This window comes from Rutidosis leptorrhynchoides, chromosome 1 (assembly GCF_046630445.1).
Source record: "Rutidosis leptorrhynchoides isolate AG116_Rl617_1_P2 chromosome 1, CSIRO_AGI_Rlap_v1, whole genome shotgun sequence".
Lineage (NCBI taxonomy): Eukaryota > Viridiplantae > Streptophyta > Magnoliopsida > Asterales > Asteraceae > Rutidosis > Rutidosis leptorrhynchoides.
This window is the reverse complement of record NC_092333.1, coordinates 722893373-722908816: the sequence shown is the minus strand read 5'-3', so window position 1 is coordinate 722908816 and position 15444 is coordinate 722893373. Positions and strand designations below refer to the sequence as shown.

The 15444-nt window shown below is 38.4% G+C and overlaps 2 protein-coding genes across 2 annotated transcripts; both read right to left on the bottom strand.

The window, feature by feature from the left end:
- Window positions 1-360: 360 nt before the first annotated feature.
- Window positions 361-2658, bottom strand: LOC139854865 (uncharacterized). Its single transcript, XM_071844141.1, has 2 exons — window positions 808-2658; window positions 361-378 (listed from the first exon to the last, which is right to left on the bottom strand). The coding sequence occupies exons 1-2, from the start codon at window positions 2656-2658 to the stop codon at window positions 361-363; spliced, it is 1869 nt and encodes a 622-aa protein (XP_071700242.1).
- A 105-nt stretch (window positions 2659-2763) lies between these two features.
- On the bottom strand, window positions 2764-4897 carry LOC139854859 (uncharacterized). The gene is made up of 5 exons (XM_071844139.1): window positions 4828-4897; window positions 4627-4725; window positions 3156-4089; window positions 2983-3041; window positions 2764-2930 (listed from the first exon to the last, which is right to left on the bottom strand). Exons 1-5 carry the CDS (start codon window positions 4895-4897, stop codon window positions 2764-2766), a joined length of 1329 nt encoding a protein of 442 aa, XP_071700240.1.
- Between the last annotated feature and the right edge of the window lie 10547 nt (window positions 4898-15444).

The following is a 15444-nucleotide window of genomic DNA, read 5'->3' as shown; positions in this document are numbered from 1 at the left end:
AGTAGAATTTATTATATCATATGACGTTTTCATTTTAAAACTTAGCTAGGTATAGTTCATTTATGTACTAGCGTTTATTTTAACTTCTTAACGTACTAATTGACATGTCTAAATATCAATTGAATCAATAAGCGAGTGTTACTATCGTTTACTTAATTAATTTAAAATCATATATATCTAATATACATGAACACATTTTAATATACGTTGCAAGCTATTTATATATCTAACAACTAATATTCCAACTCACGTTATTTAAACAAAGACATTAATAATCGAGTTCTATTATATCGAAAAATGTTTTCGTACATTTGAAACTAAATCAATTGATTATTATAAATTTTAGTCTTCCACTAACTTTTATCTAATTTTCATCATCTGACACATTGTTCACATATGTAGATCACTTTACCAATTATTCCGAATACCGTTAAAAAGGAACGATTTATCAATTCAACGTGGACCTCACAATAGAGACCGTAATCATAATTAAATGTATCTGATAATTCAATCGTTTGATATTATCTTTTAATTCTGTCAATAAATATATCGAACAAATACGTTCATGTAAAGTATTATATATATAATACTTTATTAACGTTTTCCAATTATAATATATGTACATATATATACATATATATTCCTATCCATTTATATAATGGTTCGTGAATCGTTGGGGTTTAGTCGAGGTTAAATGAATACATGAATAAAGTTCAAAAATTTTGAGATTAAGTTAACAGACTTTGCTTATCGTGTCGAAATCGTATAAATAAGTTTAAATTTGGTCAAAAATTTCTGGGTTGTCACATGTGCCTCAAAACACCGCCTATTGTTCATCGGTGCCTCATCCCACATGATTAGGTCAGTCTTCTGCAATAACTTAGCCATTTGAGTATTTTTCTTGACATTGCACATCGATTCATCAGTGAGAACCAATGGAAGTTTGAATCGAGAATGTGTCATTCGACCTGATGGCAAAAGAAGGAATGCAATACCAGATGATGCTACAGCAAGAACAATTTTACCCCTTGCTCTCAGTGCTGTAATAATCGCCTTCCATAAGAATGTCTTACCCGTACCGCCAAGCCCATAAACGAATATCAATTCAGTTGACTTAGCATACGAGGCCCGTGTAATTAGATCATACACTATTTTTTGTTTCGAATTCATTACGCTTTCAAGTTGTACGCGTTCCATTTCAAGTAATTCCCGATCATAATTTTTCTCTTCCATAATCAACCGATTGGCAAGATCTAGCAGGAGGTCTGGCGGCAATGAAGGCAACCCATACTCAGCTATTGACCTTGAACATTGATTTAAAAGAAGCTCAACCTCATACAAAACAAAATTATGGAGTTCTTCAGTATTTATATGCAAATTTGACATGTTCAAAGAAGCAGCAGCCCGAATGGAAATATCATCGAACATAAGTTTCCAGTGTTTTTCCCATAGATTCAATGGGTTTGTTACCGAACAGTACATCAAAATGTTTGCGAAAAGCGAGCGGAGCTCAGATGAAGATGCAGATACAGAGACCTCTTCAAGAGCAGTTGACCAATCTTTATCATCACCAAGTAAGCCAATAGCCTCGCATGCCGATCGGTACGTAGAATGTACAATATTATTGACTGTTCTTATGTCTGCGAAGCTTTTGCAGCCCTTTTGATGGCAAAGGAGCATTCTCAATAAAAAAGCCTCCCCAAATGCCGGATGTATATACGTTAACCTTCCAATACAAGGTTTCTTCAAGTTTGCCCTTTGTTTCCAGCACTTGTTTCCATCATACCAAACAAACTCCAGAGGAAAATCTAGGTAAGTTAGATGGTGTCCTGAACAAAAAGAAGAATTATAATGCAGCCATTGAGTGAGTGTCATCTTCTTCGTTGGGTTCGTTTGAACAATGGATTCAAGCGGTTCACGCGAGTGAAATGTCAGCAGTTGCATATTTTCTAAATGCACGCCAAGAATCTGGACCGCTGGTTCACGATGATGTATCGGGAAATTAAATATACGCCAGCAAGCTTCATGAGGGCAAATAAAGCGGGCGTCAATGAAATTCTGAATCTCGTCGATGGCCTTGGGAGCCTGTGATTGTTGAGCACCGGTATAGGCCACATGCCTTGTTATACGAGCAGTAACACGATCGGTTCCTTTTGAAATGTACTTAAATAGATACTTGATGAGCATTTTCCAACCACAAAACTCAACGTTTATATGAGCATGAAAAGTTAGACATAGAAGCAGATTGTAGGGGACAACGTAACTATTATCGATCTTCACCCCGCCTCTGGTGGTATAAATCCTATTGTTACGCCGCTGATAGTGAGCGCACCCATCAGCGTCAAAATAAGTTTTGCTATTATATAATTTAGGGAACTTCTTTGAGCAAGCAGACCGTTCCATGCATGGTGCACTTGACTTTGCGAGGCCACAAGGACCGTGCATCGTAGTTGCACAGATAACTGCATAGCCAACTGGATCAGTTCTAGGATCGGGTAACTCAGCTGATATGTAATCGTCTATGCGCTGATTTATAGGAGACAATGGAGGCGAATGAACCCACAATAACGTATGACAATGCGGCAAACCTCGCTTCTGAAACTCGATCGTATAGAGGACTGAAACATCAAAAAGGAAAACATGAGCTAGGTTATCCATGCAATAAAACACAGTAAAGATATGTGAATGTACACAAAATGGTATAAGTAGATATAGTTTGAATTGAAAAATACCTCCTCTGAATACACTAAAAGGCTGTTCTTCTTATAAGAAGGTGACAAACTCTCCAACTCTTAAGTGGAATACACGAGCAACAACATCTGCGCGATCCGAGGGAGTAAGGAGCGTGTATGGTTGCAAATACCGAGCAATCTCCGGCCATTTAACATTACAGGTAAATGTGATAAAAAAACTGAGGATTTCCATATACTCTACAAATAGCAAGAGCATCCAAATAATGGCTATACATATAGCGCGGCCTACCGGTAAATGAAGCAGGGAGTATCGTCCTACTACCAACATCTGCACCGGTTTGGTCCCCCCTATCAATGGCATCATACAAACCGGACAGATACTCATTTCGTATATCTTTTTACTTATGATGTATGTAATCCATACGATTTAATTCAATGCTACAATAAACCGTAACTACATACTGCTGGAAAAGTCGCCCCATCCTAAGCATTAAGTTGTATACACCAAGCCTATCATGAATTTGATAGCTGTAGTACATGTTCATAGTCATTTTTCTTTCGCAGCCAGCTGGCGAACCAGGAACATCCCGCAACTTCAAACCAAGATGGAACCCTGGCTCACCATAAAAGAACATCAAAGGGAACTGCGACGACATGTAAATGGGGTGAAGCTTGTTAATACGCCTTGGTACTTCACCCCTTGGCTCAACAATCACATCGTAATCAGTGGTAGCTCGAGGACCACTATCAAAAACAATATCGCCAATTGCATTTGAGGCAGGTAATGCGTGTTGTCTAGAACCACTAACACTGAACAACCGCACGCAAAAAGTCGGAACCTCAGAATCCCGGCACTTGTCCCTCGCTGTACGAAACAATTTGACCAGTTCATTGTGCGTATCCAACAACTCAATTAACTGAGATACCACTGAACCACACAGACGGTTTGAATCCTGACCACCGAAATGAGACATTCTATTTTCGACCTCATGATCAGTGTCATAGATATAGAGCTGCAAAAACCTCGGTGGAACCCCCTGCTGAGGACACATGGAACCAATCCAGTGATAAATCTGACCGGACACTTTGAAAACGTAAGGCGAACGGCCGTCATTTATAATGTCGTCAATTTTTGCTCCATAAGAAGTCATGCTGAACATCTGGTTGTAAGCACGGATGTTATCGGTGAAGTCGTGAGAATCTAAAAGTTGTTTTAATAACAAAGGAGGTTCTTGAAATTGTGGCAACGAAACTCGTCCATTCTCACAGCAACGATGAAAGTGAAGTTGTCTGTCTTTAAAATGTGTCTTGATACGTTCCCCACGCCAAAACAACGCGTCACAGTGTATACATACACAAACGTAATCGCCCAAATCATGATAGAAAGGCGAAAGAGCTGCACCAAAAAAGGGTTAAAAAAGGCAGTGAAGTACCAATTACAGGTAAAAAATAATGCTAGCTGTTCCGGCGAAGAAATGTGAAAAAACAAAATTACCATGAATGGTAAAATAAACATGTAGTGCTCACCAAAGAAATAAGCACAAATTAGTAAAAAAGACAATGAAGTGTGAATAAAACAAACACTTTATGTGACCCTTTGGTTTTTCGGAACCCGTAATCGTAACTTTAATTCTATATACTCAATTGACAAAAAATTAGTTCAACTTTGTTTATAAGTACTAAACACATCCTTTAAAGTCTTTCAATGTGATTTTAGTTTCATACACTCAAATCAAACAATTATGGTGACTGGTAGTCAATGCACATAGAAAGCAACAGGGGACGTTCAATATTAAAATAAAAGTGAAGGAATACGGCAAACAATACACTCTTCAAACACATAACTAAGTAGCATATATAACCCTATACAATTCCTGCTCCTATGCAACTATCATCAGGCCTAACAATAATGTAAATGTTAGAAAAGCACAACCTGAAGAGTCGAAAGCTGTAGATATAGTATATATTGGCCCAATTCGTTGTTCAATAGGTGGAACACAGGTTACATTTTGCTGATTAGTACATGGCAAACCTAAACAAATAAAATGTGTAGAACCAATTTGAGGTTAAACAATTAATTAATACAACCATTCAGGACATACTCAATGATAAAATATAAATACATACAACATACCATTAGCATCAGGGAGGACAGTATTCAACTGAGTAACCGAGGAGGATGAACTAACATTCGATTGGCGCATAGAGGTTCTCCTGTGAACCTATCTCCGAGTAGTAACAGACGTTGGAGAATCATAACCTAAACAAACAACAACAACAAACCAACATCAGCTAAAACAATCAATAAATACAAACATGCTGCAGTGATATCTATTCATCAAATATAGATACATATAGCACACCTTCAATATTACCAAGAACACAATTCAATTCAGTAGAGGAGGAGGGTGTGTTAACATTCGCACGACGCATAGAGGTTCTCCTAGCAGCTTGTTTCTTAGTAGTAGAACATTGCTGAGGTTCACCACTACGATTATCCACACAATCATCCAAAACAACCTCACCATTATCAGCACCACCTCTAGGTAGAGAACCATCAACCACAGTACCACTCTCATTACCTATTTTCCTTTTTCTTCTTCCCATTACCGCAGTAGCCAAAACAATTTATGAAGACAAAAAAAATACAGCGCTATACACATGCAGAACCCAATTTTAAAAGTGCAGCAGACACTATCAAAGGACCAACCACAGCCAAGCACAACAAAGTTATAAATCGAAAAAATCATAAACAATAGAAAAACTAACCTGGAAGAAGCCTGAATTGAAAATAAAGAGAGCAGCAATCACTACAACAATAACCAAGGGATTAAGCAATCGATTAGCCGCAAAACATCAACAGATTCACAATCGATAATACCTAAACAAATTAGAAACGAAGAAGAACTATTCAAACCTGAGATGAACCGATGATGAAGGTAGAAAATATCCAACCGATGCTATTTGGTGAATGAGAAAAATAAAAAACAAATGGGAAGGAAAGTAACCAAGTCCATAATCAAGAACAGGAGAAGAAAGACAGGCAAGACATGCTGAGGTGTTGCTGGCCATCCCTATGTGCTCAACTTTTCAACTTCCGGCGACAGAGGTACACGATTCCCATTCCGTTGCATTAAAAACACAAGTGGGTTACCCCAAAAACCCGCCAATATTTTATCTCCCAAAATATCCGGTACTGTGAAGACTGCACTATTTGACTAATTGACCTCTTGACTTTTGTTGACTCAAATCTGGATTGGTTATGAATAGTATGAACAATTTTTTTTAGCCAATAAGAGTGAAGAGTTTGGTTGTGGTAATAGATGATAGGGTAATAAGTCAGACATCATTTTTTTCTTCTTTCCCACCTTTTTTAAGGCAACAACAACAACAAAAGAAAAACAAAACTCAGTCCCATAAGAGTAGAAACAATCATTCTTCTATCCTACAATTTTTTTTCTTCTTTCCCACCTGTTTTAAGGCAACAACAACAACAACAAAAACAAACATCAGTCCCACAAGAGTAGAAACAATCATTCTTCTATCCTACAATAAAGAGAAGTCATTTTTTCACCCAGAGCGTAACACCCCAAGAGTAGAGAAAGTTCTCTCTTTTTATGTTCTATAGTTAGAGAGATTGTTTTCGAATGGACCTCCGGTCAAAAAGTAGGTTAATAAAAGTGTGAGACGCCATAAAATGTTAGAATCAAATTTTGATGAATTTAAACCATATTTAAAGCACCATATTATTAATTATGATACAAAATAGCAATTGTTGTAAAGTTTAACCATAATACTATTTTGATTAGCATACAAATATGATAATAATTAAACTTTATAGTGTCGCTAATAAATGTAACGTTTGGTGGCGATGATGATTGCTAAACATGTTAATCCAAATGCAACTTTTTCGTTCATTAGGATTCATGCCACATGCCACTTTGTGGAAGTAACATAGCTTAAATAATTCATAATTAAAAATTAGAATTGTGTAAAGAATCTAGTTAACTATAAACTCCAGTACCTTGTTTACATATTATTGTTTCATTCAATTTTTTTTTTTTTAACAAGCGATTGGAATCACCCGAGGGGGACTAAACCACCCGATGCGATCATCTCTCGTTTCGACTATGCCGATGCAGCGATAATAACCCCGCCTCCATCGCTGCCCGGGAGGAAACCTTGAAATCGATCCAAGGGCACGACCAATTAAAACACCCCTCCCCTTTAGTCCTTTACCCCTCAAACGATATGGGAAAAGTGTCAGATACTTTATGGCATGGATGAAATTGTGTTTTTAATATGTAGCCACCGGGGGTCGAACTTCTGACCTCCCCTAAAGAAAGCAGGTCACCAACCGCTGATAATTGTGATTATAATTATTATTTATAATTATAATTATAATTATGATTATATAATTGACGGAAGTGGACAGTAATTTAGAGTCTTTATGATGTTTATTATTGCTTCATTCAATAATAATTATGATTATAATAATTATAATTTTTAAGTATGATTATAATTGAGGAAAGTGAACAATAATTTAGTGCCATTGTGAAATTGTGAATGGTGTATATTTTTTTTCAACATCAAATTTTCTTTTTATTTATTTACTTTTTGGATAGCTGTTAGGATCACTCAGGAAGGATTTAACCACCCACGCGTTCATCCTATACAGTTATACCCGCCCCCAACTGCGTGCCCAGGAGAAAACCCGCACCAATCCCATACAGGGCATGGACGGTAAAACCCCCTCCCCTTTACCCCCAACGCGATGTGAGAAATGTGTCATGAGTAGAACTTTATGGCAGTGATGGAATTGTGGGTTAATATGTAGCCAATGGGGGTCGAACTCCTGACATCCCCTAAAGGGTGCCACCTCTACTTCTTGTTGGTGCATAATCCCGAGTTCTATGATGTAATAAGTTCTATTTGTATTATCGTTTACATTTCAGTCGTGTATAAACATTTTCATTGATACTGTGTGTTTGAATTGATTAAGCAATGACGTAAAATGGTTCGAGCTGTTTGGTTGGCAGCTCAGACCATCGACCGATGGTAGAGACCATCGGTCGAGGGACTATCACCATCGGCCGTAGGTCAGAGACCACCGACCGATGGTCGCTGTAACTTTATATAAATACGGGTGTTGGGTTACATTGTTAGTTTACACACCCTACATCCCCTAGCCGTCGTATTTCGCTGTTACTATTGTCCCAGACCATACCCCAACCGAATACAATCATCTAGGCGTCGATTATATCAACATATTATTGGTTAGATTGATCCCAAAGTGAAACTCGTATTCGATTCATCCTAGTTTATCGTTTTCCGCCCTTATTCTAGGTTTAACGTTTAATCTAAGGTCCTAGATTGTCTACAAAGTGGTATCAGAGCGTAGGCTTGCTGATCTAAACGTTTTTTAGTCGAATTATGTGTTTTCAATTTTAGGGTTTTTTGGTCAAAACGGGTTTGTGATTAAAAGTTGATATTTTTACGTTTAAATCTCGTGTTTTTGTGTTTCTTTGTGTCTCTGGGTGTATTTTCTAGGTTTCTACCGGTTTGGTTTAAGTCTAGAACGCCAAAAATCGATCGAAATTGAAGTTTTTAGCGAAAACCCTAGTTTTTCCTGCCCAGTATTCGTAAGAACTACCCTCGCCCAATCGTCATTGACCATCGTCCGTTCATCCCGACCCTCGACCGTTCGTCAGACACAATCGACCGATCGTCTCATATTGAACCGAATGACAGTTTGTCATATCATAGAACCGTTTGTCTTTACCATCGGCCGTTCGTCTCTTGACCATCGACCGATCGTCCACTACCATCAACCGATAGTAGCTTCCATTGACCGAAGGTCTCAATTCTAAGATTCAGTTCAAAGATTACACCATCGGCCGTTGGTCATAGACCTTCGACCGATTGTCATAGACCTCCGACCGATTGTCATAGACCTCCGGCCGATTGTCTTGCTCGTCGACCGATCCTCTTTTGAGACAGAATCTTTTAACTACATTTAACTTAATACTCAGTCAGTTAAAATGTCTGACATAAACGAACAAGTGATGAATGAATACAGTGCGTTAGTAATTGCACCTGGACTACAAAAACTATTACTTAATGAAAGTGAATCTGGTTCATCAAATAAAGTACCTAGACTTGACAATCTTAAAAGCTTCTTGGACTGAAAAGTTAGGTTTGTTATTTACTTAAACGGTGTCTATTCTAGACTTTGGGAATGTATTGAGAATCCGTATGTATGGCCATGCGGAGCAGATGGTGAACCCAAAGAAACTTCACAGTTTAGTCCTACAGAGCGTGAAGAGTACAATCTTGAGTGTAGATGTTATGCTCAGCTAACCCAAGCTTTGTCAAAGGAGATTTTTCAGCAATTTAAGAACCGAAACAAAATATCGTATACTATCTGGTTGGCTCTTCAATCTGAAACAGAAGGTACAGCTACTTATCGTGCGACTAAGGGTAAGGTTTTGAAGGATGAGTAGAGGGTGTTTGCAGCTCTTCCATCAGAATCTCTAGGACAAACTTTGGAGAGATATCGGTTATTGGTTGCAGAGATGGCAGATTATGGGATTGAGGTGCCTGATGAAAAGGCAGTAAGGGTGTTAAAAGATGGTCTTCCAGAAAAGTGGGATCATGAGATAGAAAAGATTCAGAATAGGTACAGCTCATCAGGTCGTCCATTGACACTAACAGCTTTTACTTCGAAGTTGATGGAGAAGGACATTCAGGATGAAGCAAAGAGAAAGAGACTTGGTTCTGTAGCTGCTGCGGCGTCCACTATTGGGACATCTTCTGGTACTCATGCTCCACTACAGACAGCATACTTAACAGCCAATGCTTCACAAATGTCTGCATCATCGTCTCAGTCAGGCTATTTTAACGCTAAATTACAAGCTCAGAATTCTACAATTAAGATGATTGAAGCTTCTCCAATTCAACAGACTCAGACTCAGACTCCTGTGTTTCAAACTGAGAATATCAGGAAGATATCTCGAGAATCTATTCAGGAAGATATGGCTTTGGCAGCTATTGTTGTTAACTCATACAACGATATGATTAGTGGACAAGTGATTAATAGTCATCTTGAAAACGAAGACTATGATCAGATTGATGAGGACGAGCTTGAGAGAATGGATATACTCTACTGTATGGGTAGCATTGTAAGACGTGCTAGAAAGTACAGAGAACAGGACAATGATCGTTGAGTTTAAATTGTGATTCAAAGTTTGGTTTTGATATGTCAAAGGTTAGGTGCTACAATTGTGATGAATATGGTCACTTTAAGAAAACTTGCACGAGACCACCCAAGACTGGTTTTCATGATCCTTTTCACCAGACAACCATCTCAGTTACTCCACAACATGTAATTGTAGAGAAAGAATCTTCGGTTCTGTTCAATCTAAGGCTTTGACTACAACGTATGCTGATGAAGTATGTGACTGGTCCATCTCGGTAGATACACAGAAAGCTAACGTTGTGTTTGTAGGTAAAAGTGAAGCTGAAATTGAATAGGAAAGAATTGTTCAGAAAAATGCAGGTTGTACTGGTAAGGATAATCCGAATTGCACATGCTATGTGTGCAAATGTGATGCAAGGTTGAAGAGAGCAGAAGAGCTTATGAAATTCTGCTTCAGGAAGAGGATTAAAGATAAGTTGTATGATAAGTTTCGCAAAGCTAAGGACTTATCAGATTTTGAGTTTACTAATGATTCGTCTGATGAAGAAGAAGGGATGAGTTGTCATGTTGGTACTTGGTTCAGGAAAGAGCTGGAACATTTGCTCAACTGTGATCTTAAGAGTGGTGATGAGAAGATTGTTACGGTTCAGAGTCTAGTTTGTTCAGATCAAGGTGAGGGTAAAGGAGGTTATGAGGATGATTACTCGGATAGTACGAGCTCAGAGTCCGAATCAGAATTAGATGCAGATTCTCAGGTTGGAAGAAATGACTATGCATTCATGGCTAACACGTCCGTTAATGATAAGGTATGTAATGACTCAGTTTCTAATTGTTCTAAATGCAGTGGTTATGAACAGGAAATTGAGAGGCTTGAATGTGTTATCACTAAGCTTAATGAGATATCTGTTACATGTGAGACCTGCCTTAAGCTTAGAATTGAACTTAAGAACCTAAGTGTAGAGAATCAGACTAATAAAAAGAACTATAAGGATGCGCTTTTCTACCTTAATAAATAGAAAGACTATGTTGATGTGATTAAGTCTTTAGAAAATTAGGTAGGTCACTTAAAATCAACTGTGATAGATGATGGAAAAGTGATTACTATGTATTTGGGACAGATAGAGACTCTTAAGGCAGAAAAGGATTCCTTTAAGTTGAAATATGAGTATGAGAAAGCTAGGATTGACAATTGGCAGAGGATGTCTTATGTGAAACAGACTCTTAATCATCCTCACCAGCAGGGTTTAGGTTATGACCAGGTTGCCCCACCTCTTATGGGTGAGTATATTAATAAACCAGTTGAGAAATGTAAGGGTCCAGTTATAGAACCAGGATATGGTAAGCCTAAGAAAATACCTGTTAAGAGTTCTAGTAAGGTAGTTGAGTCAAAGAAACCTTTAGATGTTGTCTAGAAAACAGAGTCAGATACTGATATCGACACTGAGAAAGACAGCAAACCTTTTAAGCTTGTCACTAAACCGGTTACCATTCTGAAAAATCCTGCTAATGCTAGTAGGGTGACTGAAAGTCAAAAGGCTCAGTCTAAGAGCACTGTGACTCCCAAACAAAATAAGAAGAAGAACACTCAGGGAGTGTCACCTAAGTTTGTAAGTAAGGGAGTGTTAGACGGAACTGGTCCTAAGGTAGAACAACCACCAAAAGGTGAGAGTTCCAATTCTGGTAATGTATCCAAGTATGTTCCGCCTGGTCATCGACAGACTGTCAAGCAACAAGTCTCGTCACCCTCTACGACTAGACAACATACTGAACCACATAGGAGACAGTTTTCACCAATTAGACACAAATTGTTTAATTCTCATGATTTTGATAATGTTAATTGCTTCAATTGTGGGATGTTAGGACACAAGGCTATAAATTGTCGACCCATTCGACAGACACCCAGAAGGAAGGTTGATCTTAGTCCAAATCATTCCTTTAATAGGAGATCACCTTCACCAGTGTTTAAATCTTCTTCTGTGAAAACAAATGAAACAAAGGTTTTTCAAACTAATGATTACTATAGAAAACCATTACCGCATAACACAGTTTGGAAACCTAAATTAGAAGTTAAGGGTGTTCAAAATCCTGAGGGTCCTTCTGGATCTAAAGGACAATGGGTGGAGTTGCCAGTTGTTAGTGTTGATGGGAAACCCACTGCCATTAGGGCATGGGTGGCCCTTTCTAACTAATCCTCTTACTTTAATGTGCAGGTCGCCTACAATCCACGCTGCAGTACTTGGATTGTTGATAGTGGGGCGTCCAGGCACATGACAGGGAACTTGTCTTTGCTTTCTAATGTGAAAACAGTGGATGGAGGACCAGTTTATTTTGCAGGTAGTGAAGGAGGATTTATTACTACTCGGGGTGTTATTGCTAATGAGAACGTCAGCTTTGATAAAGTTAATTATGTGGAGCAGATGTCGAACAATCTGCTTTCAGTTTCACAAGTTGCTGACAAAAAGTATACTGTGGCTTTTGATGATAAGTTTTGTTATATTTTGAGGAAAGAGTTTGTTATTCCGGAAGACATGATTCTGATGACTGCTCCAAGGTGCAAGGATCTCTATATCCTTGATATGCGTAAGGCTCATGTTAAGGCAGCTACAGGCTATTAGGCCTTCGTTTCTAAGGCTACTGAACAAGAGTCGATTATCTGGCACAAGCGTATGGGTCATTTGAGTCTAAGGAAGATGAATAATCTAGTCCACAATGAATTAGTTGAAGGTTTGAATGTTAAGAGTTTTCATATTCCTGAAGATTGTCTTCCGTGTAAGCAAGGGAAACAGACTAAGAAGTCACATACTGCCAAGAAGCATCATTCAGTTAATATTCCTTTGGAATTGTTGCACATGGATCTCTTTGGTCCAGTTAACTGTAAAACTCTCACCGGAGAGTCTTATTGCTTGGTAGTTACAGATGAATATTCCCGTTTCTCGTAGGTTGTGATGTTGAAACACAAGTCAGATACTTTTGATCATATTAAAGTTTTGATTCTGAAGCTCGAAAGTTTGTATAAGTTGAAGGTTAGAAAGATTCGTACTGATAATGGTACAGAATTCAAGAACAATCAGATGCTGCTGTTTTGTAATGAGAAGGGGATACAACAACAGTTCAGTCCTGCTTATACACCACAGTCAAATCGTGTTGCTGAAAGGAAGAATAGAACTCTAATTAAAATCGCAAGAACAATGCTAGCTGATTCATGTCTTCCAATTGTTTTCTGGGGTGAAGCAGTGAGTACAGCATGCTATGTGATGAACAGAGTTCTGGTGGTAAAGAGACATGGTAGAACGTTTTATGAACTGTTACATAAGAGAAAGCCTAATATTAAACATTTTGAACCTTTTGGTGCTCCTTGTACTATTCTGGTACGAGACGCTGCAGGGAAATTTAATTCAAAGGTTGTCACTGGTATCTTCTTGGGATATGGGAATCCGAACAAACGGGTGTATAATACTGAGTCAAAGTGTGTGGAAGAACGTTATGAGGTTGATATTCAACGCAATGCTCCACCTCATGTTAGTAAAGGGTTCACATGGCAGTTTGAATTTTATAAGTTATTTGATTCCTTCAATCTTCCACCAGATGCTACAGATGAAGAAGTTCTGACTCAGATATTGTTTGATTCTCAAAACTCTTCTGAGAATGTTATCACTATTCCAGCGCAGGTTCAGAATCCGGTTTCTAGCTTGCAACCAAATCCGCAGAGTGTTAGAGGTGATTTTGATTCAAATGAGGACGGGGTAGTATATACAGATGAAGATAGTGAGCTTGAAGATAACGAGGAAGTTAGTCGAACGCAACTGACAGAGGAACATCTTAATCCTCTATATAATCAACCACCAACTGTAACAGTGACTGAACTGCCAACTAAAGCAGGAGGTGTACGTAGATCCAATAGTGTTATTCTGCCACCTAAACGTCTTGATGATTATTATGTGGATTCAAGAGGCATTCCTCACATCAGCATTCCTCAAGCGAAGTCTAATGAAGCTTCTACATTTGGAGTTCCGACTACATCAGAGGTTCCCGTGACAAGTGTAAGTTCAACAGTAGCAGAAGATGTTCAGACAGAGAGTGCGAATATGGTAACAGTTTTTTATTCATCGTTGAATAAGACATGAAGAATATTTGTGCATGATCACTCATGTTATGTGTGACAAATCGAACATAAAGATGCTTATGAGGCATTGAAGTATGACGAGTGGGTTAGTGCAATGCAAGAGGAGCTGTTACAATTTAAACATTTAAAGGTTTGGAAGCTAGTCAACCACCACATGGTTGTGTGCCCTATGGTCTTCGATGGGTTTTGAAAAATAAGAAGGATGAACTGGGTATTGTTATCAGAAACAAAGCTAGATTCGTGGTGAAGGGATATCAACAGATCCCTGAAATTGACTATGATGAGGTATTTGCTCCAGTAGCGAGACTGGAGGCTATTAGGATTTTCTTGGCCTTTACATCTTTCATGGGATTTAAAGTTTTTCAGATGAATGTTAAAAGCACATTTTTGTACGGAGAGATCAATGAAAGAGTGTTTTTTGAACAACCACCCAGTTTCGAAGACCCGCATTTCCCAGAAAAGGTTTATCGACTTGAAAAGGCACTTTATGGTCTTCACCAAGCTCCGAGAGCATGGTATGCAACGTTGTCCAACTATATGCTTGAAAACGGTTTTAGGAGAGGTGTCATTGATCAAACACTTTTCATCAAGAAGAAGGGACAACATCTTATGTTAGTGCAGATTTATGTTGATGATATTATCTTCGGGTCGACAGATCAGGGAATGGTTAATGAGTTTGAGAAGGTCATGCAGCAGAAGTTCAAAATGAGTTCAATAGGAATGATAAAGTTTTTCTTAGGTCTGCAGGTAGCTGAGACGGATAAAGGCATCTTTTTGCATCAAACCAAGTATATAGCTGATATTATGAAGAGGTTTCAAATAGAAGCAGAAAGACCAGCTAAGACTCCGTTGTCTGTGAATCATGGGATATCACCTGATTGTGACTGTGCTTCAGTGGACCAAACGTTATACAGGGCAATCATAGGCTCTCTAATGTATCTTACAGCTTCTCAACCAGATATCATGTTTGCGGTTTATCTGTGTGCCCGTTATCAGGTGAATCCTAATGTTCATCATATGTTGGTGGTTAAGAAGATTCTGAGGTATTTGAAAGATACACCGAGCTTAGGGTTATGGTATCCGTGTGAGGATGGTTTTGATCTCACATCGTATAGTGATTTTGACTATGGAGGTTGTAAGAAAGATTTTAAGTCAACATCAGGGGGTTGTCAATTTCTGGAAAGCAAACTAGTTACCTGGCAGTGTAAAAAGCAGACAGTAGTGGCTCAGTCCACTTGTGAAGCAGAATACATTACCGTGGCCAGCTGTACATCTCAGGTTATCTGGATTCAACAGCAACTACATGACTACGGTTTGCAAATTTCTAACACTCCTATTTATGTTGATAATACTGCTGCCATAGCTGTCACTAAAAATCCCGTAAATCATTCTAAAACGAAACAAATAGGGATTAAATACCATTTCATTAG